This window comes from Dendrobates tinctorius, unplaced genomic scaffold (assembly GCF_039654945.1).
Source record: "Dendrobates tinctorius isolate UK_male_01 unplaced genomic scaffold, ASM3965494v1 ptg000073l, whole genome shotgun sequence".
Taxonomy (NCBI): Eukaryota; Metazoa; Chordata; class Amphibia; order Anura; family Dendrobatidae; genus Dendrobates; species Dendrobates tinctorius.
The window spans coordinates 38,054,116-38,081,436 of record NW_027361741.1 but is presented as its reverse complement, the minus strand read 5'-3'; the positions used below and the strand labels follow the sequence as shown (position 1 = coordinate 38,081,436).

Below are 27,321 nucleotides of genomic sequence, written 5' to 3'. Positions count from 1 at the left end.
ATGAAACAAAATTTGTTTCAGATGAAACTGGTCCGACTAGGGAGAAAGAAAAAAAAAAAAAAAAAAAAAAAAATCGGAGTTTCGTCTGGAACCCGACCCCAATGCAAGTCAATGGAAAATAAAAGTCGGCATTGAGCGGATGACATTCATCCACTCAATGCCGACTTTTATTCCCCATTGACTTGCATTGGGGTCGGGTTTCGGATGAAACTCCGACTTTTTTTGCCCTAGTCGGACCAGTTTCATCTGAAACAAATTTTGTTTCATGAAACCCGATCCGACCAAAGTCGCTCAACTCTAACCATAGGCTTTCCTGGCACCCTGGAAGGCTACGAATAGGGACTGGGACCTCCTCCACTGGCTGGTGACAGATCTGTATTCTAGCAGGGCTCTCTTAACGTCCAAACTATGGAATTTTTCCTCCCCTGGGTTCTTTGGATTCTCGCAAAAAGGATGGAAGAATAATTTCCTGACCTCGATGGAAATCTGATGCTACCTTAGGCAGATAAGCGGGGTCTGTTCTTAATATCACCCTATCCTGAAAAACTTGTGTATAGGGTGGATTTACTGAGAGAGCCTGCAAGTCGCTTACTCTACGGGCCGTGTAAGGGCCACTAAAATTATCGTTTTTAGGGTAAGATATATTATGGGTAGTTGTTGTATAGGCTCACATGGTTCTTTTGTAAGAGCCTCTAGTACCAGGTTTAAATCCCACAGGGCTATTCTCGGTATTGGGATAGGCCTAGACCTGTGGCAGGATTTGATAAATCTGGCTACCCATCTATTTGCTGCCAGGTTGCAGTTATAGAGTGCCCCTAGTGCAGATACCTGAACTTTAAGTGTGTTTACAGCTAACCCCAGCTCCAATCTTGACTGTAAAAACTCCAAGATGGCACTAATCGGGGGTTCTTGTTCTAGCGGCTTACCTAGGAATTGCAGGAACTTATTCCATGTTCTGCCGTAGATATTGGTTGTCACCGGTTTCCTACTCTTTAGTAGGGTGGCCACCAAACCAGGAGAGAATCCTCTATCCATTAGAAGCGACCTTTCAAATTCCACGCCGTCAGATGGAAACCTTTGACCTGAGCGTGGAGTATTGGACCTTGAACTAGTAGGTCCGGGATTTCTGGCAGAACCCATGGATCGGAGAGGGACATCATTCATAGCAGAGCGAACCAGGGCCTTTTTGGCCAAATTGGGGCTATTAGGAAGTTCAGGAACGATCAAGCCAGGGTGATCCTGACTACTGTTGGGATCAGGGCCACTGGGGGAGAACGCATAGGCTAGCCTGAAGTCCCACGGAATCTGTAACGAGTCCACTGCCCATGGTTTTTCCCTTGGGTTTAGTGAGCAAAACCTCTCTATTTGCCTGCTGTTCTTGTTGGCAAAGAGGTCCATCACCGGCTCTCCCCAAAGCGGTGTTATTTTTTGAAAAACGGACCGATTTAGAGCCCATTCTCCTTGCCTCAGAGTATTGCGGCTCAGGAAATCGGCTTCTATGTTTTCTGCCCCCTTTATGTGCAAGGCTGTTAGGGAGTGTTAGTGTTGTTCCGCTCTGCAAAAAACGTCACCCGCTGCTTTCATTAGGGAGTGTGATCTTGTCCCCCCCGGTAGTTGATGTACGCCACCGTTACTTTGTTGTCCGACATGACCCGGACATTGCGACCCATGAGTAGGGGAATGAAGTGACTCCGGGCTCTGTTTACTGCCCACAGTTCTCTCATGTTGGAAGATGCACCCATTTCTTGAGGCCTCCAGGAACCCTGGGCTACGTGACCCCTTAAGTCTGCCCCCCACCCCGAGGAGCTTGCATCTGTCAGTATTACGTCGGTCGTCTGTCTGTCCCATGGCATTCCCAAAGCCAAGTTTGTCCTGTCCAACCACCAGTTGAAAGAGTCTCTGGCCTTTAAAGAAAGCTCCAGTCATCCTTCTAAACGCCCTCTCAGCGATCTTTGTGCTGACAGTATCTCCCCCTGAAGCTGTCGGGTATGAAAATGAGCCCACCTGACCGCCAGAATACAGGGTACCTAGTAGAGACACCGCATTTCTTAATGTCATGTGAGATTAGTCTCGGGCAGCCAAAGTCACGTTTTGTACCTTTTCTATTTTGGCGTCCGGTAGTAGACAAGCTTGCTGTTCTGAATCCCGGATAAATCCCAAGAAGGTCTGTTTTCTTAGGGGCTGGCTTTTTGAAATTTACTATCCATCCTAATTCCAGTAAGGTGTCGGTCACCCAGCTCAACTGTTCCGTACAGTGGTCTTCTCAGCTCCCACTATAAGGAAATCGTCCAAATAGGGTATTATGACCGGATTGTGAATTCGGAGGAAAGAGGTCATCTCCACTATCATCTTGGTAAAAACCCTCGGGGCTATAGATATACCAAATGGAAGAGCCCTGAATTGGAAATGTCTGAGCACGCCCTGAATATAGAGAGCCACTCAAGTATTTTTGGTAACCTGGATGGATAGTGATGTGATAATATGCATCCTTTAAATAGACTACGGCCATAAAACAATCTTGATATAGCAGTTTCATGGGCGTAGCCACCGATTCCATCTTGAAGGTCTGATTCTTTATCCACCGATTGAGGCCTCTGAGGTTTATGATTGTCCTGAACAATTGATCTGGTTTTTTTTATCAGAAAAAGGGGGCAATAGAACCCCATTCCCTCCTTTAAGTTTGGGACTTCGGAAAGGACCTGCTTGTCTACTAGGCTCAGGATCTCTGATTCTAAGGCCAACTGTTCTTCGATCGCCTTCCTGATGGGGGTAATGACAAACGCGGCTTTTGGCTGGCGAAAAAAGGGAATCTTCAGGCCTTCTCTTAAGATGCATAGGATCCAAGTATTGGAAGAGAAAAGAAAAGAGTGCCAATCTCCCCCCTACCGGAATGCCGGCATCATTGTGGAGATTGTTTTTTGAAGTGGAGGTGCCTCCACCAAACAAACTCCTTTTTTCTCTTATCTTCCCATCTTCTTCTATCGGCCGGAGGACGACCCCTATTGAATATTCCTCTCCGAAAGGGCGGCCTTCTCTGATCTGTCAGGAATCTGGGGAAGCCTTTCTTCCTATCGCTCGCCTTCTCCAGGATATCATCTAAGTTTTTCCCGAATAAAAAACGACCATCGCAGGGGAGCGAGCACAGTTTAGCCTTAGACTGCAGGTCACCTGGACAGCCTTTAAGTCACAACGCACGTCTGGCGGCATTTGATAGCCCTGCAGTCCTAGCTGTCAACCTCATGGAGTCCGCCGAGGTGTCTACCAAAAAAGCTGCTGCCCCATGCAGAAGATACATATCTGCCAATATCTTTTCTCTTGGGACTTTTGACGCTAGTCTCTCTTCTAACTGCTGCAGCCAAATCATTAGAGAACGCGCCGTGCAGGTGCCCGCTATTGCCGGTTTCAATCCTCCTGCTGTTGATTCCCATGCGTGCCTTAAATAGGAATCTGCTTTTTTTGTCTAGTGGGTCCCTAAGAACCCCTGAATCTTCCAAGGGCAGGGCCAATTTTTTGGAAGACTTGGACACCGCTGCATCAATCTTTGGGACTTTGTCCCATATTTCTGCATCCTTGTGCTCAAATGGGTATCGCCTCTTAGAGGAGGAGGGAAGAGCTCCTGATCTCTCGGGTTTCCTCCATTCTCTCTCAATAAGTGCTTGGACCTTTTCATTAACTGGAAAGGTCTGTTTTTTCCTCTCTTGTAGTCCCCCACACATGATTTAGCCGCTTTTTCTTCCTGTAGGCCCATTGTTGTTCTAATGCCCTTCAGGAGAGCATCCGGGTCTTCTACCGGGAAACATGGCTTACCCCCCGTGTCACGGTCTGAGGAATCTGAGGAGGATGGCTGTTCGGTCTGAGACAAGGCCAAAGAGGAGTTTGATGGAGAACTAGGGGGTTTCTTTCTACCTTTTCTCCCATTTTTTAACAAGGTCTTAATTGAACCCTCCATTTCTGATCTGAGGGCTGATATAAGATTAGCTGCGAAACTTGGCGCTTCTTCTGCCATGGTTCACTGAATGCAACTGGCACAGAGGTCTTTCTACCAGTCTCTTGCTAAGGGGCTTTTACATATGGCACAGTCCCTATTATTCTTCTTACTTCCCGCTTTTTTAGGTTTTTCCTACGGGGTTAAACATACAACAGGGAACCCCTATTAACATATTGCTAGCATTCACGAAGATCACTCACCACCCGTAATCAAGGGTACCGGACTCAGAGGCTGCGTCGGAGAACGTGACCTGTGCTCTCTGGATCTTGAGAAGTCCCCCGACCTACGGCTGGGGTGACTACTGCTTGAACGGCTTCCATGTTTGCGGCCGGAGGGCTGTGATGGAGGTAGAGACAGCGATCGCTCCTGTTCTGACTCCATTCTGAACCGCCCGCCATGCTGCTCTTCCTCGCTTAAATAATGCGCCTCCGTCCTAATGCGCCTCCCCTACCCCCTGCGATCGCCAGCCGACCGCTTCAGAAAGACGGCCGGCGGCACCCGGCGCCAAGACACCGTCGCCTTTGCTGATGTCAGTCAGCGTGCCCACGATACTCTGGGCCACTGACGTCAGCGGCCGGAAGACGCCCGTGGCTACCCTGCTAGGTGCTCTGGGGGAGCGAGATCGCGGGACCGCGCGAGGGGAGTGCGGCGCAGTATGGCCTCCAGGAGCCGCCACCAGCGCCCACACGAACCCAGAGCCCGAGGTGTCACCGGGGACTGTGCATCCAGGACCCGACGGCCGGCGCTACAGGGGAGACCCCTGTTCTTCCCACGCCGGGACGGGCCTGAGACTTTTTTTTTTTTCCCTTCGCCCATGATAGGCACCGCCAACAGTGGGATTCCTTTCCAGGACAGGAACCCAACTGAAGCAGGGGAGAGGTGCCGCCCCTTATATCTCAGTAGGTTCCTGTCCTGGCGGGGCAGATCCCTCTCTCAGGTGTGCTGTCATGGGTGAAGGGAAAAACCTGCTGACACATTCCTTTTAACACAGTATGTCAGTCCAAGATCATAAGTGACAAATCTAGAATCATTTTGTGGTGGTTTTCTTATTCATGGTTTCAAATGTAAAGACAAATCTTTTCTGGAAGAAAGATAGGATGTTGTGGTCACTCAAGAGCATGCCTTTCCACTGGTTACATGGTTGATGATTAGTTTTGAGCAAGCGTGTTCTGATAAGGTGATATCCGAGCACGCTCATGTCCTAATTGAATATTTTCGGCGTGCCCGAAAAAATACTGACGTCGCCATGGCTGCATGTCTCACGGCTGTTTGACAGCCACAACACATGCAGGGATTGCCAGTTTGTTAAGTAATCCCTGTATATGTTGCTGCTAGAGTTGAGCGACTTTAGTCGGATCGGGTTTCATGAAACAAAATTTGTTTCAGATGAAACTCGTCCGACTAGGGCAAAAAAAGTCAGGAGATTCGTCCGAAACCCGACCCCCAATGCATGTCAATGGGGAATAAAAGTCGCCATTGAGCAGATGACATTCATCCACTCAATGGCGACTTTTATCCCCCATTGACGTGCATTGGGGTCGGGTTTCGGACGAAACTCAGACTTATTTTTGCCCTAGTCGGACGAGTTTCATCTGAAACAAATTTTGTTTCATGAATCCCGATCCGACCAAAGTCGCTCAACTCTAGTTGCTACTGTTAAACGCAAAACATGCAGATACTGCGACTCCAGTATTTATTCGAGCACGCCGAAAATACTCAATTAGGACATGATGCTTAAGACAATTTTTGGAGTGTTGTTTTCCAGCAAAAAATCCACGTACAGCATTTGCAGAAGAAGAATCTGCTGCAATACTGGAGCGTTGACAGGAAAAAAACTTCGCAAAAATAACACGTTTTTGCATGTGCTTTTGTTACTTTGTTTATTTCCATACATTTAATGGGTGAAAAACGCTGAAATAGCATGCTGCACATTTGAAGCCGCCCCAAATCTGCAAGGACTGCAGCATGTACATAAGAGTTCAGAAATCTCACTTTACTGGTACAGTAAAATGCTGCATTTTTCTTACAGCAAAAACATTCACACAAATGCAATGTGGTAACATACCTTAACTCTTACAATACACATCAGACAAAGCTTGGCTGAACTTGCTGACTCCAGAGGGATCGTTTCATGATCTAATATACATTGCGGTCTTCCAATAATCACGGTTTATAATTGACCGGAAAAAGAGGGATTCCACATGCCCGATTATTTGTTACGGTACGGGATAGCAGAACCAGCCAGAAAATTTGATAGTGGCTATTCCTTTTCCCCCTACTCGAAAGCTATTTTATAGCGTGCAAGGAGAAACACTATGGCATTGTTTGTTGTGAGCGAGATCTTGAAAAGGCCCTGGAGCAAGCAGGAACACTGCTTCTGCTAGATATTTATGCCATTAGAGGATCCCTTCCAAGGAAAGAGTGTACGTGCCCAGGTATTCTTGAAAAAATAAGTGTTGAAAGAAATACAATTATTACTAATAGAAGCAGAATCATTCATGTGGACCATGCTTAAAATCCACATGGGGTCAATGTAGTTTTAGAAATCATGGCTGCAAAGCTGTAGCTAACCCTTGCATACCGTATTTGTATTCTTACATTCTAACGTATTCTAATATTATTTGATTGTAGTCATGATGAGGAGAGATTCTGCTACTATCAATACTACCGCTTCCCACCAGTGGCAATATACAGAAAGTGGTAGACATAGCAGTCTTGTGAAAGACGCTGCTTAGGATAGCTCGTGACGTCACACATTATTGTATGCCCACTCACCCCATTTTGAAGCGGCGGCTGTCATAAGGGAATAGACGTCGCTTTATTGATGACAATACTGGCCTGCAAGTACACAGCAGTTGTCACATGGGAATAATCCAGGCAATCCATGGAATTGGATCTCTGATATTCAACGTGAAAAACTCACAAGGAGACTTTGCATGCACCCGCAAAAAAAAACAAACAAACAAACCTTCCTACAACTTCTCAGATAATCATCAGGCACATGCTATTTTGGAACAGCGAGTATCTGCTTTGATAACGGGCAGTATGCATTCTGCAGTGGTGGGTGTCTGACTCCCTGGTTTGAATTGCTTCATTTTATTCCAGAGGTGCAAAGGGAGTTGTCAGGGGATATACAATTATAGATTCACCATTAATAAACTTGTACTTTATGTAGTGGAAAGCTTTATAAGGTTTATTCATCATGGGCACCTCACAGGCACAATGCGCACACGTGAATCATGTGTTTACCTGAATCGTTAATTAAAGCATAGCAATTGTAAAGTCATATCGATCCAATAAATCAAATAAGGAAGCACCAAGACTTTATTTGTTCACTGATGATGTTGGCGAGGTGGGAAATTATGGTGGATGGAGCTAATCATGGTCTTTAACAGCTGAAGAAAACATTCAGTGAGAAGTCTACTCACCAATATATGCCACCTTGTTTTCAGCTTAGATCACTCACCTACCAGTGGCTTCATGATATGCCAGCTCAAGAAGCTCTGCCGAGGAGTGAACCAACTCTCTCTGTCCACTCCCCTGTAGATCAGCCATGTTCTGTCTTGTTTGGTGATGTATTTGAATGGCTTCTCCAGAAGGCCCTAAGAAAAGATGTATTTTTAGATACAGTACCATGAAAAAGTATTCCTATCCTGTGACCTTTTCAACATTTTTTCACATTACACCCACAAACTTAAATATAGTTTATTAAGATTTTATGTGATATCAACGCAAAGTAGCAAGTATTTGTCAAGTTTAAAGGAATTGATACACGGTTTTCTAATTATTTAAAAATTTAAATCTCAACATTTTAATGTGCAATCATAGTCAGCTCTCTGTAGTCTGATAACCCTAAATAAACTCCTGAGTGACCAATTGCCTCCAGAAGTCTCATAACTAGCAAATTGAGTCCACCTGTGTGTAATTTACTCAGTATGACTACAGCTGTTCTGTGAAGGCGTCAGATTTGTTTGAGAATATTAGGGATCAAACAGAGTGAAAACAAAAAAACACAAGAGAAGAGAAAGCGAAAAGCAAGGTTAGGTTGTAAAGAAAAAAAGAAAATAGCCTGAGCTCTGAACGTCTTATGGAGCACTGTTCAATCCATTATCCAAAAATGGAAGGTGTGTGGCACAACTACAAACCTACGAAGACATGGCTGTCCACCTAAACTGATATCCCAAGCAATGAGAGCACTAATAGGAGAAGCAGCCATGGTCCCTCTGGAGGAGATGCAGAGATCCACAGCTCAGGTGTGAGAATCTGTCCACAGGACAACCATTAGTCCTATACTCCTTAAATCTGTCCTTTAGAGAAGAGTGGAAAGAAGAAAAATATTTTTGGAAAGCGAGCCATAAGACCAGTTGGTAGTTTGCAAAACCCCATGTAAAGGACACAGCATGTGGAAGTAGGTGCTCTGGTCAGTAGAACTTTGACTAAATGCAAAACTGTGTGGTGGAAAACTGACACTACACAACACATTGAAAACACCGCCCGCACTGTGAAACATGGTGCTTGCAGCTTCATGCTGTGGGGAAGCTTTTCAGCAAGGACAGGGAAGCTGATCAGAGTTGATGGGAAGATGGATGGAAAATTATGGAGGAAAACTTGTTAGAGGCTACAAAAGACCTTCCAGCAGGACAACATCCCTAAACATACTGCTAAAGCTACAATAGGATGGATTAGATCAGTGATTCCCAAACTCCAGTCCTCACAGCCTCTAACAGGTAATGTTTTCAGGAATTCCTTAGTATTAAATAGGTGGTGGAAGTATCAGCAAGGCATCAGGAATTGTCCCACCTGTGCTGTACTATGGAAAACCTGAATACATGGCCAGTTGGGGGATGTAAGGGCTTGTGTTTGTGAAACACTGGTTTAGATCCAGGCCTAAATCCCATTGAGAATTTGTGGCAAGACTCGGAAATTACTGTTCACAGACACCTCCATCCAATTTCACTGAGCTAGAGCTAGCTTGCTAAGACAAACAGGCAAAACTTTCAGCCTTCTGAAAGTGCAAATATGGTCGAGACATACCCCAAAAGACTCGCAGCAGTAATTGCAGAGAAAGATGGTTCTACAAAGTATTGACTCGGGAGCTGAATACAAATGCATGTCACAATTTTCCTTTATACGTCACAAAAAGTTGCTACTTTTTGTTCACATAGCACCTAAAATCCTAATAAAACACACTTAATTTTGTGGGTGTAACATGGGAAAAAATATGAAAACTTTCACAGGGTATGAACACTTTTTCAAAACACTATGTATAGTGGGGAAAATAAGTACTCGATACATTGCTGAGGTCAACTTAGTGTGACTGAGTGTGAGGACAGGTGTTTTTTTTATACAGGTAACAAGTTCAACCAGGTGCCATTACTACAGGTAATGAGTGCAGAGTAGGAGGGCTTCATAAAGAAAAACTAACAGGTCTGTGAGAGCCTGAATTCTTGCTGGTTGGTGGGTGATCAAATACTTATTTCATGCAATAAAATGCAAAATAATATAATTTCTGGTTTGTATTTTTAGATTCTGTCTCACACAGATGAAGTGTACCTACAATAAAAATTGCAGACCTCTCCATTCTTTGCAGGTGGGAAAACTTGCAAAAGTGACAGTGTATCAAATACTTATTTTCCCCACTGTATGTGTTACGCAAGGGACCAACTCAAATGTATTAGGATAATCCTTCTTTGAGGCTGAGTGCAGACGGAGTTTTGAGCCCTGCGGATTTTTCCGTGCAGAATGGAAGAAAACCGCAGGTCAAATGACCTGCATTTTTCCTGCGGATTTCTTCCATTTTTCACGCGGTTTTCATGCGGTTTTTGTGCGGTTTTCCATCGCGGTTTTCCCCCTGCGGATTTTGTGACAGGGGAGATGGAAAACCGCACAAAAGAAGTAACATGCTGCGAATTTTGTACCGCGGAAAAATCCGCAGCGTCTGCACAGCGGGTTTTTTTTTTCATTCATTTTAAAGCTACTGTACATCACAATGCGGATATACAACGTTTCTGCGCGGTAAAATCCGCTGCGGAACCGCTGCAAATCTGCATCGTGTGCACACAGCCTGAGGGTCTGATTCCTTATGCTAATTTTACTGGTCAGTCACTTATCTGCCAGCAAAGGAGTCTGAAGTATTTATGAGATTCAGGCCCCACACCCACCAAACTCCAGATGATGATTAACAGTCCTCTCCTTATGCACAGCAATAGGGAGAAAGCTGATAATCTGCAGTTGTATGGTGGGGAAAGGAAGCATTTCATGAATACATCGGATTCCTGCCACACAATGGATTCTTCAATGGGTGTATGCTGCACATTAACACAATTGACAACCCACTAGCATCCATGTCTGTATTACTTCACGCTACCCTTGGAGTTGACAAGTTCCCTTTAGAAGATCTCAGCAAGAAAAAATAATTTGTTTTGGTCGGTTCATACCCACAGGAAACGTATGCATCCACCTCCGTCTATTAGATGTCAGCTTCATTGGCATGCGCGAGGGTGCAAAAGGGTTGATCAGCGCTCGCTGCGGATGATATCCTCCAGGACGGATGTGTAGCATTGATTCTGCACTGCCTACGTGAAATCTACCAGGTGCACTTGAGTCTCGCTGCTGAGATTCCATCATCTTTTCTAAAAAATCTGCAAGATAAAGAGAATAAAGTGTAAGAATGCCTGGATGTACTGAAGGTTATTTTTTCACAAATGATATGGTTATTGCTCCCTTATTCCTCTTATAACCAACTTTATGTATCAAATGATGCAACACCCCTATAACCCCTATATATGTGCCTTGTAATCTGTGACAGCTGGATATCTTTATTTAAAAAAAAAAAAAAAAAAAAAAAAAAAAAAGGGGGGGGGGGGGGGGGGATATTTTACCTGGCTTTCCTTCCTTCATTGCTTTATACACAACACTAAACTTTAAAGACAACCAATCAAATATTTCATGTTGAACCAGATAAACAATGTAATATTGGCTACAGAGTGGAATAAATTTTTTTATTTTTTTATTTTTTTTAAAGTTTCGCCACTTCATTCCGGCGATACTGGCATTCAAAGAAACATAAGACAATGACTTATCACTTGGACATGTTAAAACTGTTGCAAGTATACTTAGTGCAAAGTCAGCAGCATTTGTTATCAATGCCAAATGATTGACAAATGACAAAAAAATTTTTTCCAAAAATTTAAATAAAGGTGCGTCAATGTTTGATGCTCACAGTAATGTGTCATGAGGTGTGTGAAAGCCTAAATGGTCGTAGAATGTTCAGATGCATTACCTATGGCTCCCACACATTGCAGATAGTGCTCAGCAATACACACCATGCCATACTGTATACAGATAAAATCATGTAGTGCCTACAGCACCTCATACTATCCCAAAGCCCTCCTCCCATCAAAATTCTTATCCTATTAATATACGTCAGTCATATTATATAGAACTGTGTACTGAAAATTGCTCATTTTGCCTTTCTACCCATCTAATTGTTATGATGAAAGTCTATGATATCACATGATTATTAATTGACTACCTGAATCCTTCTAAGATCTATGTACAAACAGGAGGTAAAACTTCCCTGTATGAGTCATGAGTGACTGCAAAAGTCAATGGAAGGGGGGAGGACCAGAGCAGCTGACTCAGGAGCCGAAGATGGAAATGATAAATGCAGGGACAAGAGACTTCCTGTTTCTACACAGAGCAAAGAAAACAGAAGAATTCACCGAGTAGAAAGGCAAAATGAGCAATTGTAAGTACACAGTGCTGTATAATACCATGATTGTAATATATCAAGATTATACAAACTTTGATGGGAGTACTTCCTTAAGCCATGTATAGCAGTTCCTAGACTGCCTCACAATAAGTTATGCTCCATAACCACTCAGAGCCCACATGGCACGACAACCCACGAACACTGCCGGAAAAAGCCGGAGACTGCCGAGTGCAGTGAATACCGGTGGAAGTTAATGAGCGGCCCTGGAAGCAGATGCGGCCGGAAGACAGCGGGATGGGAGGATGCGTCGCTGGACAGGTAAGTATAATTATAATGTTATAATTATAATCTTTTTTTTTTCCACACACCCCCCCATATCTGTAAAAGTACAAGCTCAGGGTTCGGACGCAAGTTCCCATCATCTCCGGCCCCGAACTTAAAAAAAAAAAACAAAAAACTGGGGCGAACCTACCGATCCTGAACATTGGGGGGTTCGCCCATCACTATTTACAATAAAACACACAAGGCTACAATGACACAGGTGGCATGAATCTGTCAGGTTCATTTTAAAGCACCCCACACCAGCGGGTTTTATTTTTTGTCAGCGCGGGAGTGGCGCTTTAAGACTATGTGCCCACGTAGCGTTTAAATCCAGACACTGAAAACCGGACTCCTTCCCAGAAATCGAGCGTTTTTTTCCCCGCGCGATTTTACCGCGATTATGTTCGCGATTTTGCCGCGATTTTCGCGTGCAATATTCAAGCACTTTCCAAGCGATTTGAAGCATCGCTTGGAAAGTGATTGATAGTGTTTGACAAGTGTGACCAGGTTTTTACTATTGAGGCCGCCTATGCGGCCTCAATAGTAAAAGAAAGAATGTAAAAAATAATTAAAAAATAAAAAAAATCGGGGTATATTTACCTTCCAACGTCCCGCGCTGCCATCCCGGGCCTCAGCGTTCCCAGTAATGCCTTGCGAGACCTGTGATGACGTTGGTCTCGCATTGCTATAGCGATCTCACGAGACCGCTAGAGTCACGCGAGACTACATCATTACAGGACCTTGCCGCAAGGCATTACTGGGAACGCTGAGGCCGGGAATGCAGCGCGGGACGTTGGAAGGTAAATATACCCCGATTTTGTTTTTTTTTATTCTTTTTTTTTTACAGGGGTATGGTACCTAGGGCCTGGAGGACAGTCTCCTCTCCTCCACACCGTGGGTACCAACCGCACATGAGACGCTTAACTTAACTTAACGCGCATGGTGGGCATAGCCACATGCGGGAAGTAAGCGATTCTCATGCATTCCTATCGGTGCGGAATCGCGGCAATTCTTTGCGATTCCGCACAAAAGAATGAGCATGCTGCGATTTTTTCCGCGATGCGATTCCGCTGCGGAAAAAAGCGCAGCATTAGCACAGCATGTGCGGAATGCCATAGGAATGCATGGGGTGCATTCTGTACAAGATTTTTAAACGTTTTCGCAGCGTTTTCGCCCTCGAAAATCGCAGCAAAAACGCTTAAAAATTGCATCGTGGGCACACAGCCTAAATGTAAGCCCCCTAACCCCATACTTATACTCACCTTCCAGCGGTTTCACCCTTTAGGTCACTTTTCATCAGAAACAGACAGGGGGGCAGGAAAAGGATGAATGTAGCAGAAGATGAGTAAGACAGGAGGCAGGGAATGACATTATTAAAGGCACCACTGTAGCGGTGCAATAAAGAAAAAAAAAAAACAAAAAAAAAAAAACCACGCTGGACTGGTGTCTTAATAATGTGTACCCATCAAACACATTGTATAGTAGAACATACAATCAATACCACTGGCCAACAATTATTCCATCTGCCCTGACCTTATCTGCTATAAAGATGTATCTAAATCTATAGGAAAGATAAAGACTTTAGGTTTTCGCCTTGTAGCCATACCATACTAGTATTTGGCATCACAAAGCACAATAGAAATAGAGAAATATTAATCAAACAGACCTCATTAATAACCACTTCAGGACTAACCTATTTGTCCTTTAGGAAATATTTTAAATTTTTCACTGTAGCATTCAAAGAACCATAATATTTTTTTATTTTTCCTTCAACAGTTGCTCGAGGGCTTTTTTTTTTTTATGTCGGATAAGTTGTAATTGTTAGTGGGTTGCACTATTTCGGGGAACATGTAACACATCCAACTTTTATCAACTCTGAAGGAAGAAAGACTGAAAAAGAGAGCCAGAAATTCTGTTTTACATTTTAAATTTTTACACAATTCCTGACACTGAGCAAACTGAACATAATCTTTGTTCTGTCGGTTAGTACAATTATAGCGATCTCAAATGTAAAACCGTTCTATTTATGTTTTATAAGTTTTGTATAATACACATTTCATGGAAAAAAAATAAATTGTTTACATGTCGCCATATTATGAAAGTCCTAAATTTAAAATTTTTCAATGTTATTTTTCAGTGGTGCCATTGTGTGCATGTATAACTTTTTTTCTTTTTTTTTCTTTCACTTTTTGGATGGTAGAACAAAAAATAAACCATTCTGGATTATATATTTACATTAATTTTTAAACACCGTTGATGGTTTGGTATAATAGGCCAAGTGGCATTGTTAGGCTGGCAATACACATTAGATGGCTGTCAGTTGAATGATGCTCTGGCGGATAATTTGCCAAGTCATACAACAGGAGAGCTCTTTCCCAGATTATCTCACGGAGAACAAATTTGTCAGACCGACATGGGACTTGCGTTATCGACATTTTCTCCATCACTTGGTAAATGCCCCCTGACAAAATTAAACAGTCAGCCGAACCCATATCGGGAGGTTTGGCTGACAAAAGTATAAAGTGCATGGAGGCCTTTAAGATCATGATCACACTGAGGGGGCCAAAAAGGTGATCGAAGGAGCAGTTTCTCACTGTAATTTTTTTATTTTTTTTTAATCAAATGATATTTATTGAAAAAACTTCAATCACAAATTTTCCATCTTTCAAATAACAAAATTACATAAGTCCATTGTCTAACACATAAACAAAGGAACTAAACTTCAATTGCCTAACCCACCCTAAACCCAAATCCCAACATTCCAAAGAGGACTATTTTCATTTCCAGAGCAGTTCTAGAATAACATTCGTAGAAGGAGGGAAAAGGAAAAAAAAGAGGACTAACAAATAAGGGATAGGATCGTAAATAGTCTCGCTAATTAGAAGATTTGTGGGCAGCCCTGGAGTATCCACCAAAGGACCTTATATCTTTTCAAATTTGCAAATAGAGTTACGTTTATGACAGACTCCTCTTTCCAACCAGGTTATATTACTTCTCCTTCAACTGTAGTTCTCCCACACATGGAGGTTGTGTCTAACCAATGAAATGCAAGAAGTTTACGTGCTTGAGATAAAGAAGAGATACTTATGAATAGGGGCAAGTCAGGATCCTCACCATCTTCAGATAATCCCAATATACATATACGGAAAACTATTATATAATGTCACTCCGTACACGCCTTCTGTCAAGGGGTTGTGAAAAATGAAGGAAACCACCTATGCCAAAACATGGTTTCCTTCATTGAAGAATGCCCTTCCCATGGTTGTTCCTTCCCGGGGAAAGACCTGGCTAGTCATTGATTGCGTTGAGAAACATGTGATGGTGTCTCCACGGCTTGTGTTTTGCATGTTTTTGCATATTTCCCATAAGGGATGGGGGCATTGCTCTAGAATCACTGCGTTGAGAAACATGTGATGGTGTCTCCGCAGTGTTGGATGTTGATCTCCATGAGTTCATTCATCCTCATTTTTCACAGTCTTTTACTAGGCATTGCTCCTACTAGCCAGTTTCCTACTCCACACTGATGAGGGGCAATACCCCGAAACAGCTGTCTGTGGATGGATACCATGTTTTTGCATAGGTGCCCTTCCCGGGGAAAGACCTGGCTAGTCACTGCTTGAGTTGAGAAACATGTGATGGTGTCTCCGCGGCTTGTGTTTTGCATGTTCTGTCAAGGGGTTGACCTCACTCCAAAACGAGCTTGTCTACATTCCCACATCATAAGCATCAAATGCGCCTCATCAATCCCACACGTAGGGCATTCTGCATCTTGGCGTTATTCTATCTTGTGTAAAAACTTGATGTTTTGTATACTCTGAATTAAAATTAGTTGAGAGAGCCTTTGGGCCTCACAAGGAGATAATTTGGAACAGTTACTAGAATCTCCCTCCATTGCTCCATCGATATAGTGCCTGCATGAGCCTCTCATTTAGTTTTAGCTGTCAGTGGGTGATTATCCAGTTGGGATGACAATAAGCATATATGGACAATAATATATGGATAATAGACAACATATGGTAGAAAATAAACCCTTTGTATGGCCTGTAGAACCAATAGTATCTATTAGGAGATGATGTTGTATGCCAAGATCCATCAGACCAGATTGAGCTGAAAGAGCAAGTCGGATTTGTGGGTATTGGTAAAAAGTGTTACACGATAAACTGAATTCCCCTTGGGGTTGTTGAAAACTTTTAAAAGGACAGAGTTTGTAAATGTTCTAGCGACCAGATCCCTTTTTGCTCCCAATCAGAAAAACCCTTACCCTTAAACTTTGATACTTCACTCATATTGGGATTAAGCCAAAGTGGTGTGTATTAGGTGAATACCCTAATACCCATAAGTTTTTTTTACTTTGTCCCACACATTAAACACTAACGCCAATGTTGGAATAAAAGGATTCCCTCCAGGTGACATCCTAGACTCCAGAAGACACAGAGGGGAGGGCCCATTTCACATTCTGTAACATAAGAGCACCCGACTTTCCCATGTCATTTCTACACCCCCCCCCCCCATCCATGAAGGTGTTGCAATTGGGATGCAATAAAATACAGCCATGGATCAGGAATGGTCAATCCACCCTCATCCTTATTATGCTGGAGAGTTTGTAGTTTTCTTTGTGCATGCTCTTTACATCATAATTCCCTGAACATAGTTTGTACTTAACAAAACATGGGGGAAGGAAGCCAAGAGGAGAATTATGTAGCACATACAACAGTTGTGGCATAAGGATCATCTGATAAGATTTCCTCTACTTAGAACTGATAGTGGGCGTTTGTACCATGTGCTAACCTTCGTTCTAAATTTAAATAACAAAGGGTCTATGTTTACTGTTCCATATTCTTTAGACTTGGCACTGACAGTTGTTCCCAAGTATTTACACTTGTCTACAATTTGTAACTGAGATTGTTCCACTATTGGAGAATAGGGCAGAGGATCTACTGGCATCAGGACAGATTTATTCCAATTACTTGATAAACCCGACAACCTTCTGAAGTCTGTTATGATTGATATTATTGGATTGATTGAGGAAGTTACATTATCTATAAAAAGCAGCATATCATTTGGATAGAGACTCCCTTGCTCCGTTTCTCTATATTTAAACCCAGTAAAATCTCTTGACTCTCTTAGGCGACACCACAAGGTTTCAATGGCCAGGGCAAAGACAAAGGGAGACAACGGACATCCCTGTCTACTGCCCCTCAGTAATTTGAAAGTCTCAGAGAGTTGGCCATTCACTCAAATTTTTGCAACTGTGTAGTGGTCTAACAGCCAGGTTAAAACAATGTAGTAAGGGCCAAAGCCCATCTTTTTCAAAGCTGCCAACAGGTAACTCCTGACCTGGGCAAAGTGCGGCCCGTGGGTCACACCCGGCCCTCTGGCTGTCTCAATCCGGCCCACTGACCGAGACAGTCGTGGGGCTGGAAACCAGAGGCCCATAGTCCGCACCTCGTGCCCGCTCGTTGTCTCCATCTGCGCTGATTTCTCTGGTGGAGAAGGTGCCTCCGGCCACTTCCTCCACCAATCAGCACGTGAAACAGCTGACTCGATGACATCATTTCATTGCGTTCACAGTGTATGGAATAGTCAGTGCACCGGAGGCAGGGAGAGAAGAGTGCAGGGGAACGGAACCGAAGTGAAGCTGTGAGGGGCTCATGCATCACATGGGGGGGAGGCTATATGGAGCTCATGCTGCACATTGGGGGGAGGTTGCGTCGGGATCATGCCGCACATTGGGGGGAAGCTGTGTGGGGCTCATGCAGGCCTTGGGAAAGGCTGTGTGGGGCTTTTACAGTATTTAAGGGGATGTTGGGGGGGGGGCTCATACGATAAACAGAACAGGCTGTATCATTCGGATTCAAAATGATATATAGGGGGATGTCCGCATACTTAATTCTGCTCAATATTAAGTGATACAATTATTAATATAATCCATAATATAATCGATATTAATATTGAATAGAATTAATTTTGGCCTATTGGTTTGGCCCTCCACAACAGTCACAGTCTCATGTGGCCCCTCGGGAAAATTGCCCACCCTTGGGTACCTCCATTGTACACAGTGAAATGCTTTGGCAGCGTCCAAGGAAATAACCGCCCTTCTGCCATCTCCCTTTGAGCTCAGTTAAAGGTTGAGGAATGGACGTCTCAGATTTATAGCGGTAGATGCCTTTTTGCATAAATCCAGATTAATCCTCATGTACTAATTCTCTAATAACTTTAATCAATCCATTAGCTAAAATCTTAGCTGGAAGTTCAATATCCACTGGGAGTAGAAAGACTGACCTATATGAGTCAGGTTTTGACACATCTTTCTTGTGTTTTACTATTAAAATTATTATGGCGTCATTCATAGAATCTGGTAGGGAGCCCTTCTGGTGCCTCCTTAAAAGTCCACTGTAAAACTTTTTACATTTGTGGTCAATAGCACCTGTGGTATGTAAAGAGGTCAGTCGGGATCACACAAAGCTGTATGTAACATCCGACGTCCTCGGCAGATGGCACAGTTCCTTTGCCTGCTTCGTCCTATGTGTATGTAATTGTGCACAATTAACACTTCACCATGTAGTACAGTTACACCGTGGTGCATGAAAGGGTTAAAATGGTTTTCCTGTTTCTGATCACTTTTTTTCTTTTAAAAAAGATCTACAAAAATCATTGAGCTCTGCTCCAGTTTTAACAAACATGACGCCCTTATGAGTCCTGCAAAAAAAAACAAAAAAAAAAACAAAACTTAAGGCAGACTAAGAAAGAAAAAAAACCCCATCTTTTTTAGATTGCAGCATTACAAAGGGTGAAATGCTCTGGACATAAAAGCCCAAAATCATGGTAAAAGGATGAAAATCTAAATACCCATTGCTTAGGCAAGTCCTGAATGTGTAAATCACATGCAATGAGTGAGTCATAATGAGCGGGCTGAGGGGGTGAACGTGATCATGTAACTATGGAAATGCTGCAGAAGCTTATATGACAGGAGTGTAAACAGGGTCGAAACACGCCAGGAGGATTACATGTGAGCAATAATAATTATTCACTATTCTAACCACATTATTAACGGTCACATCGTAATGGGAAAATGAACAGAACATTTTTTACTTTAATTCCACTGATATTGATAATGAAATCACACCATGAGGAAACAGTTATCTGTCATTTAAAGGGTTATTAAACCTGCAGTCTGAAGCTTATTTTAGACATAGGTGATGTAAAAAGTGATTTTGAGGCTTGTTTTTCTAGAACACTAGTCTGTCCAACGGTCTGAACTGGTTTCCCACAAGGAACAGCAGTTTGTTTCAACTGCAAAGCAAACAGAAAAAGAATAAAGTAGATCATACACATATCCAGACTCCACCATTGTGCACACACAGCCAAGCAGGCATTTATATAGATTTTGAAAGAAAAAAAAAAAAAAAAAAATGTGAATACACCCTTCCACCAATGGCTTACCTACTGGGCTAAAGCAATTGGAATGTTTAAAATCAGACCACTTTTTTACAGACATTGGGAAAAGTCAGGAGGCTCCCAAACACAAATGAAATCAGCAAGTTAGGCCAACTTCTACCATCTTTACATTGCCTTTAAAATCTGTTAGTAGGTTTTTGCTATGTAACCTAAAGACAGAAGTATAAAAGGTTTGAAACACAGATTTCAGCAATGTGTCATTTATTAGGTTGTGTGCTTTTTACTTACAAAGAATGTTTTACCACCAGGAGATTATCACTGCCTAGACTGATGCTAGCAGTAGCCCTTGTCTGACCACACACCCTCCTATTATAAGCAGCTCACAGTCAATAGACAATGAACAAGGAGCTTGGTGTGGGCAGGGGCAGCTTTCTCAGCTCTACTTCCTGCTACATCTAAGAACTCAGATTGTGTCACAACTGCTGCAACCAGTAAACTAAATGATATTGGAATCCGTCTTATTTTCCTGCTCTCAGATGAGAAAGCAAAAACCTGGTGACAGCTTCCCTTTAAACAGAAACTCTAAGATTCTCCATACAATTACTTCCAGAAATATTATTTAAAATGTAAATCAATAAAAGGTAAAACATCCTTTAATCAATGAGGGTTTGCACTTTAAACATGGACGCTTCCTATACGCCTCTTGTAGCTTCCTGTTACATGTGGCACTTTTTTTTTTTTTTTTTTTTTTTAACTCTCTTCTTTGAAGTACAACCCCTGGCAAAAACTAAGAAATCACCGGCCTTGGTGGATGTTCATTCAGTTGTTTAATTTTGTTGAAAAAAAAAAAAAAAAGCAGATCGATCACAGACATGGCACAAAACTAAAGTCAATTCAAATGGCAACTTTCTGGCTTTAAGAAACACTAAAAGAAATCAAGAACAAAAAATGTGGTAGTCAGTAATGCTTACTTTTTTAAACCAAGCATAGGGAAAAAATTATGGAATCACTCAATTCTGAGGGAAAAAATTATGGAATCACCCTGTAAATTTTCATTCCCAAAACGAACACCTGCATCAAATTAGATCTGCTCGTTAGTCTGCATCTAAAAAGGAGTGATCACACCTTGAAGAGCTGTTGCATCAAGTGGACTGACATGAATCATGGCTCCAACATGAGAGATGTCAATTGAAACAAAGGAGAGGATTATCAAACTCTTAAAAGAGGGTAAATCATCATGCAATGTTGCAAAAAATGTTGGTTGTTCACAGTCAGCTGTGTCTAAAATCTGGACCAAATACAAACAAAATGGGAAGGTTGTTAAAAGCATTTGAATTGACTTTAGTTTTGTGCTATGCCTGTGAATGGCTTTTTTTCTACAAAATTAAAACAACTGAATGAACATCCTCCAAGGCCGGTGATTCCAAAATTTTTGCAGGGGTTGTAGAAGAAATAGATTTTTTTAGGGTTCTCCTTGTCCTAAGAAAAAAGCAACAATATAGTATAGCTATGAGATGGAATAAGGAAGGGAAATCTCTACCCCCAGACTCCACTCACTTAACCAAGGGATATCTCTGAAAGAACCTTAGGATGGTCAGGATTCTGACACTCCATTGCTAGCCGCACTGGTAAAGGGATGACCCCCAGGAAGTGCAATAAAGCCTTCTCACCTAGATTCCAATGTGATTTGTCAGGCGCAGCCTCTATCATCTGCTGCTCGTTATCCATAATTCCAGGCCACCGGCCCATGGGGAATAGGTGGAACGCATGCCAGTGGAGACTTCCCCGGCCCTTACTTCCCAAACACGGAAGTGCATTCCATGCTGGAAAGCACACTGGGCAATAAAAGCCTCACATGGCGCTCCGCCAGAAACCAGAAATGTGCTCTACACTGGAACGTACGCCAGGCACATTATCAGAGCTGAATCTCCTCTCCCCACGTATGCTGCAGTGAATAGTTGTGAATAAGCAGAGAGCCTTCCTCAGGGAGAAGCGGTTGTCCCAGGAGCTCCTGGTCAACTAGAAGGCTGAGGGACCTCACCCGACATAGGTGTTGGCCCCCGGACCATACCACAGGATAAAGGAGAGGGACGAATACCCCTTCCCCTTCGATCGCCCCGAGTCCGGCAATTCTAATTAAGTTCTTCTGCGCACAGACCTTTCCTCTCATGAAACTGACCCTGATAGGGACAGGAAAAACACGGGTGGGGGAGGGGCTATTTAACCTCTTGTGTGTTCCTATCCCTTATCAAGGATAAGGAGGACTACCTCCTGGTGGTGCTGTCAGGAGGGACATACTGGAAAACATCCTTTTGTCAATGAGGGTTTAGATTTTATAGATATTCTATCTTTGCAGGAATGGCAATCAGCATTCAACACGCAGACTTCCTAGAAAAGCCTATGGAGCAAGCAAAGATGCAGTGAAAATCACGGGAGCAGTCTGAGCCTCTGATATGATCATCTGAGTTGGATTTTTTCTACTCCAGTAGACTCCAAAAGGCAGCATACTATTCATTGGTTAGCTGATCACAGCAGAACACTGACAGTACCAAGTGAAAAAGAGGTCAACAAAAGGAAATAAAAGCTAAGCACCAAATCCTTCCGCCACAACCATAAAAGGTATTCTGAATGTTTAGGTGCATGTCTGCACATACCAGTGTATGTCTGTGCAAGACTACTCACCTCTATTACTGGTATAGCCCAGAGAACTGCTGGCTTCATACTGATGGAGATGTGGTCGAGGAATGAGCAGGATGTTGGAGATTTTGCCTAGAGAACTTTCATCCGATGTCTGGCTCCTTCCTTCTTCAGTTGGAAAGGGACGACTCTGCTGTGACGGGCTGCAGGATGCATCATAAGAACCAGAGTTTTTCCTTGTCTGAGTCTCTCTCACAGGCCTGTGGAATAGAAAGGTCTCGTCATCATCTTTTGTATAAAGCAGAAAATATAACCAATAATCCAACACTAAACAGCAGAAAATGTAACTAATAATCCAACACGAAACAGAGAATGGTATTTCAAATTCCGTAGTTACGTATGACAAAGTGTAAAATTCTACATAATTGAACTCCTTCCAGCTGTGGCCAATTTTTCACCTGCCTTTTCTTCCCTTTCTTCTAACAGTATTAAGTTTTCTAATTTTCTGTGATCGTTGCTTGTTTTAGTGCAGGACAAGTTGTGTTTTTTTTTTTTTTTTTTAGCTCCCTTAGAATAGGCCCCTAACTGCCATGGTCACTCACTCACATTGCATGGGAGGGGTCAATGTGCACCCGGAATGGAAGGCCTTAAATTCCGCTGTCAGAAAGCCAGAACATATGATTTTTGTGTGTACTCACAGTAAAATCCTTTTCTCCGAGCCACTCATTGGGGGACATAGGACCATGGGTGTTAGCCTCCTAGTGGCAGCAGCATGACACTCAGTTAATACAAAAAAGTTAGATCCTCCTTTGCAGAATACACCCTCATGCAGGCTCCAAGAGAACCAGTTCAATGCAAAAGCAGTAGGAAAAATATTAACATAGAAGAGTACAACATGACAACTCAGAGAACAGGCATAAGCCATATGGCCAACAGGGTGGGTGCTGTGTCCTCCAATGAGTGGCTCAGAGAAAAGGATTTTACCGGGAGTACACACAAAAATCCCTGTTTCTCCTTCGCCTCATTGGGGAACATAGGACCATGGGAAATCCCAAAGCAGTTCCTGGGTGGGAAAACAGCACAAAGGATTAGCCTTCACGTAACAACTTTCCAGATGTGCGCCATCGCAGCCTGCAGAATTCTTCTGCCCAGACCCGCATACGCGGAAGCTTGGGAGTGAAAATTAGGCCTGTTTCACACTTCCGTTTTTGTGTCCGCCAAACGGATCCATTTCCATTTTTTGACGGAAACTGATGCAAACGGATCCGTTTTTTTAAAAACGGATCCGTTTTTTTGACGGATCCGCGGTAACCGTAATGGAAGTCTATGGGACAAAAAAAACGGATCCTGCAAAAAATGGCGGATCCGTTTTTTTACGGAAAACAACGGATTTTGACGGATTTGAAAAAACGGAAGTGTGAAACAGGCCTTATAGTGCTTCTAGAAGGTATATAGACTGGACCAAGTCTCAGCCTTACAGGCCTGTTCCGCCGACGCCTAATGCCGAATGGCCCAGGAAGCCCCAACCGCCCGAGTGGAGTGTGTTCTGATCCCCGCTGGGATGGGCTGACCTCTGACACGACATGACACCTGGATAGTGGAGCGAATCCACCTGGCTATCGCGACCTTTGAAACGGCAAAACCCTTCGTATGACCTTCCAGGATAACAAACAGAGCATCCGTCCTTCTGAAAGACGCAGTCCTTGAGACGTACCTTCTCAGAGCTCTGACTAGGTCCAGAGTGTGGAGAGCCCTTTCCACCCTGGGAACAGGGGCCCGACAGAATGAAGGGAGAACAATGTCCTCGTTAAGATGGAAGGATGAGATGACCAGGGACAGCCTGAGGACAACCTTGTCCTGATGGAAATTAAGGAAAGGCGCCCGACAGGAGAGCGCAGCTAGTTCCGAAATTCATAGGATAGATGTGATCGCAACAAGGAAGGCGACCTTCCAGGACAGAAAAACCAACGAAATGTCCTGAAGCAGTTCAAAGGGGGGTTCCTGTAGGGGGCTCAGAACAAAGTGAGGTCCCAAGGCTCTAAAGGCAGGCGAAAAGGGAGGGTTCACATGTGATACCCCTTGAATGAAAGTCTTCATTTGAAGTCGTGTCGCAATCCTTTTTAAAATAAGACAGAGAGCGGAGATTTGGCCCTTGAGAGATGCGAGTACCAGGCCCGAGTCCAGACCGGCCTGTAGGAACTCTAAAATGGTGGAAATGGAGAAGACGAGAGGAGGAAGGCCACGATCCTTGCACCAAGCAAAACATGTCTTCCAGGTACGGTGATAAATGCGTACTGACGTGGGTTTACGCGCACTAACCGTTGTGGAGGCGACCTGTTGAGAAAACCCAGCCTGGGTCAAAATCCAGGATTCAACAGCCACGCCGTTAAACACAGGGCCCCCGAGTTCTGGTGGCAAATCGGACCCTGGGAAAGCAGATCTGAACGATCCGGCAGCCTCCAGGGTGCGTCAGCAATGAGGCGCACCAACACTGCGAACCATGCGCGGCGAGGCTAGTCCGGAGCTACCAGGATCACTGGGACTCCTTCCGCCTTGACCTTCCTGATGACCCTCGGAAGTAAAAGGTAGCAGGGGAAAAATGTACAGAAGATGAAAGTGGCGTCACGAAAGAACCAGAGCATCCCCGCTAATTGATCTTGAGACCGCGCTATAAGCTGGGGAACTTTGGCATTCAGTCTGGATGCCATCAGATCCACATCTTGGGTCCCCCAGTGAAGACAGATCTGGTTGAAAACTTCCGGATGAAGCTCCCACTCCCCCGAGGCGAGGAAGTCTGCTGCCCAGTTTTCTACACCTGGAATGTGCACCGCTGAGAGTACCGAGTGGTTCTTCTCTGCCCAACAGAAAATGTGAGTTACCTCGGACATGGCCGCCCTGCTGCGGGTACCCCGCTGATGATTGATGTGTGCCACTGCCGTGGCACTGTCCGATTGGATTCGGATTGGGTGACCCGCTAGAAGATGATGGAACTGCTGCAAGGCCAGCTGTATCACACGGATCTCCAGAACATTGATAGGGAGCCTCGATTCCCAGATTGACCAGCGGCCTTGTGCAGTGTGGTGACAAAAGACTGCTCCCCAGCCCAAAAGTCTGGCATCGGTAATCACCATTAGCCATTGAACTGGGAGAAAAGACTTCCCCTGATTGAGGGAAGAGCTCAATGTCCACGAGAGCCTGCCTGACCCTCCAGGATAAACTGCACCTGCGGTCAAGGGGGAGCGGGTTCCTGTCCCAAGCCGCCAGAAGAGCATGTCGCAGGGGATAAGGTGCAGCTGCGCAAAAGGGCCCGCTTCCATTGCGGCCACCATTTTTTCCAGTACCCTCATAGCAAACTGGATGGAATGAGGGGGTGAATGACAAAGAGCACGGGCTCCTTGTTGAAGGGCTAGGACTTTGTCTCGAGGGAGAATTACCAACCCTCAGGATGTGTCCAGGGTCATGCCTAAAAAGGATATCTTCTGGGCTGGGACGGGAGAGGATTTGCTGAAGTTTATCATCCAGCCCAGGCGAGAAAGTGTTGCAAGTGATGCGGACGGACTCCTCGCAGTCATGGAAAGACGGACCTTTGACCATAAGGTCGTCTAGATAGGGTAGAACGACCACGCCCCGAGCGTGCAAGATGGACATGACGGCCGCCATGACCTTTGTGAACACTAGGAGCCGTAGCGAGGCCAAAGGGCAGGGTAGTGAAATGAAATGCAGGTCGTGCATGGAGAAGCGCAGGAATCTCTGGTGGGGAGGAAAAAAAAAAAAAAAAAAAAAAATCGGGATATGCAGGTAAGCAATTTGGATGTCGATGGATGCAAAGAATTCCCCGTCCATTAAAGTGATAACTGAATGCAAAGATTCCATGCAGAAATGACGAACCTTTTCAGAAGTTTGAGGTCTAGTATGGGTCTTACGCTTCCGTCCTTTTTTGGAAAGAAAGGTTCAAGTAGAAACCCTGAAACCTTTTGCTTTCAGGAATGGGGACAATGACGCCGTCGTGACGCAATGCGTCTATGGCTCGGGAAAAAGCCTTTGCCCTTGCCTCTGATGTTGGAGAACGTGAGAGGAAGAAACGTGTTGGTGGGTGCATAGCTAAATGGATCTTGCATCCGGACAATACCAGGTCTCTGACCCATTCGTCGTGGACGACGGAAAGCCAGACCTGACCAAATAGAAGTAGGCGGCCGCCTACCCTGCTGGTGTCAACCGGACAGAGCCAGGAGTCACCGGGCGGAAAATCTTTGAGACCTAGGTCCCTTAGATTAGACTGTTTTGGTCGAGATTTCCACTGCTGGTTGGGCCTATAGGAGACCTGGGATCCTCTGTCCCTGCGTGGCGAGCACCCTGACCCAGAAGAAGTGGTGGTAGTGGACCAACCCAGACTCGAGTGAAAGGATCGGAAACTGAATCGATGTTGTCTGCGAAAAGGACGCCTAAATCTCTGTTGGGGAAGAAATTTGCTCTTCCATCCCGTAGCATCGGAAATAAGCGGATCCAGCTTTTCCCCAAATAAGCGGCCACTTTGATAAGGAAGAGATGTGATAGACTTTTTTGATGTGGAGTCCGCTTTCCACTCTGAGCCATAATGCTCTTCTGATCGTGATGGCATTATAGCTGCTGACAGAGCAGCACAGCCAGCCGCATCCAAAGATGCGTGTACCAGGTAATCACCTGCACGATGAAATTTAGATGACAAGGTGCACAGCCTCATGGGGAAAATTACTGCTCTGAATGGACTTGGCTAAGGTCTCAGCCTAAGGCAATGGTCTTCTGGTCGAAGTTCACATTTGCGTATATGTGCGCAGCGTATCATCTGCATGCGCAAACGCATGCCAAAACGCATGATAACGGAGCGTTTATCAGCATCAGCTTAAGCATTACACCAAAAAAATGCGGCGTTTGCATGCGTTTGTGTTATTTATGCACATGCGTTCGATGGGACAAAGCTTTTCCTCGACTTAAGCCCTGTCCAATGGGAGTGTCTCATGGAAATTTTGTATATAGACCCTTGTACAGATGAAATCCTTAACTTTTGCTGCTGTATCCAGCTGCAAGATAAATCTTGGCATGGAGAACTTCTATCGTAATCTGGATTTGGACTTGAAATTGGCTGTTGCCCTTACTGTGGCATGTGAAGAAGAAAGAAGAGAAAGACGAAGAAGCTGTCGTCGTCGCTACTGGCAATTCCCCATCGTTGAAGTCGTGAGCGCCGTGGAATCTCCCACTTTTTGTACACCGAGCTGCGTGCAAACCC

At 44.2% G+C, this 27,321-nt stretch overlaps 1 protein-coding gene across 6 annotated transcripts in view; it reads right to left on the bottom strand.

Moving 5' to 3' along the window:
* DEPDC5 (DEP domain containing 5, GATOR1 subcomplex subunit) overlaps nucleotides 1-27,321 on the bottom strand; it is a 196,914-nt gene that overhangs the window by 77,732 nt on the left and 91,861 nt on the right. For 4 of the 6 annotated variants that reach the window (XM_073582814.1, XM_073582816.1, XM_073582813.1 and 1 more), the window contains exons 21-23: nucleotides 22,104-22,318; nucleotides 10,426-10,629; nucleotides 7,455-7,590 (exon numbers count right to left, since the gene is read on the bottom strand). In XM_073582814.1, coding sequence (XP_073438915.1) covers nucleotides 7,455-7,590; nucleotides 10,426-10,629; nucleotides 22,104-22,318 — 555 coding nt within the window. Of the gene's footprint in view, nucleotides 1-6,763; nucleotides 6,827-7,454; nucleotides 7,591-10,425; nucleotides 10,630-22,103; nucleotides 22,319-27,321 lie in introns of all 6 variants that reach the window. The other 2 variants (XM_073582811.1, XM_073582815.1) reach the window with 1 other exon arrangement.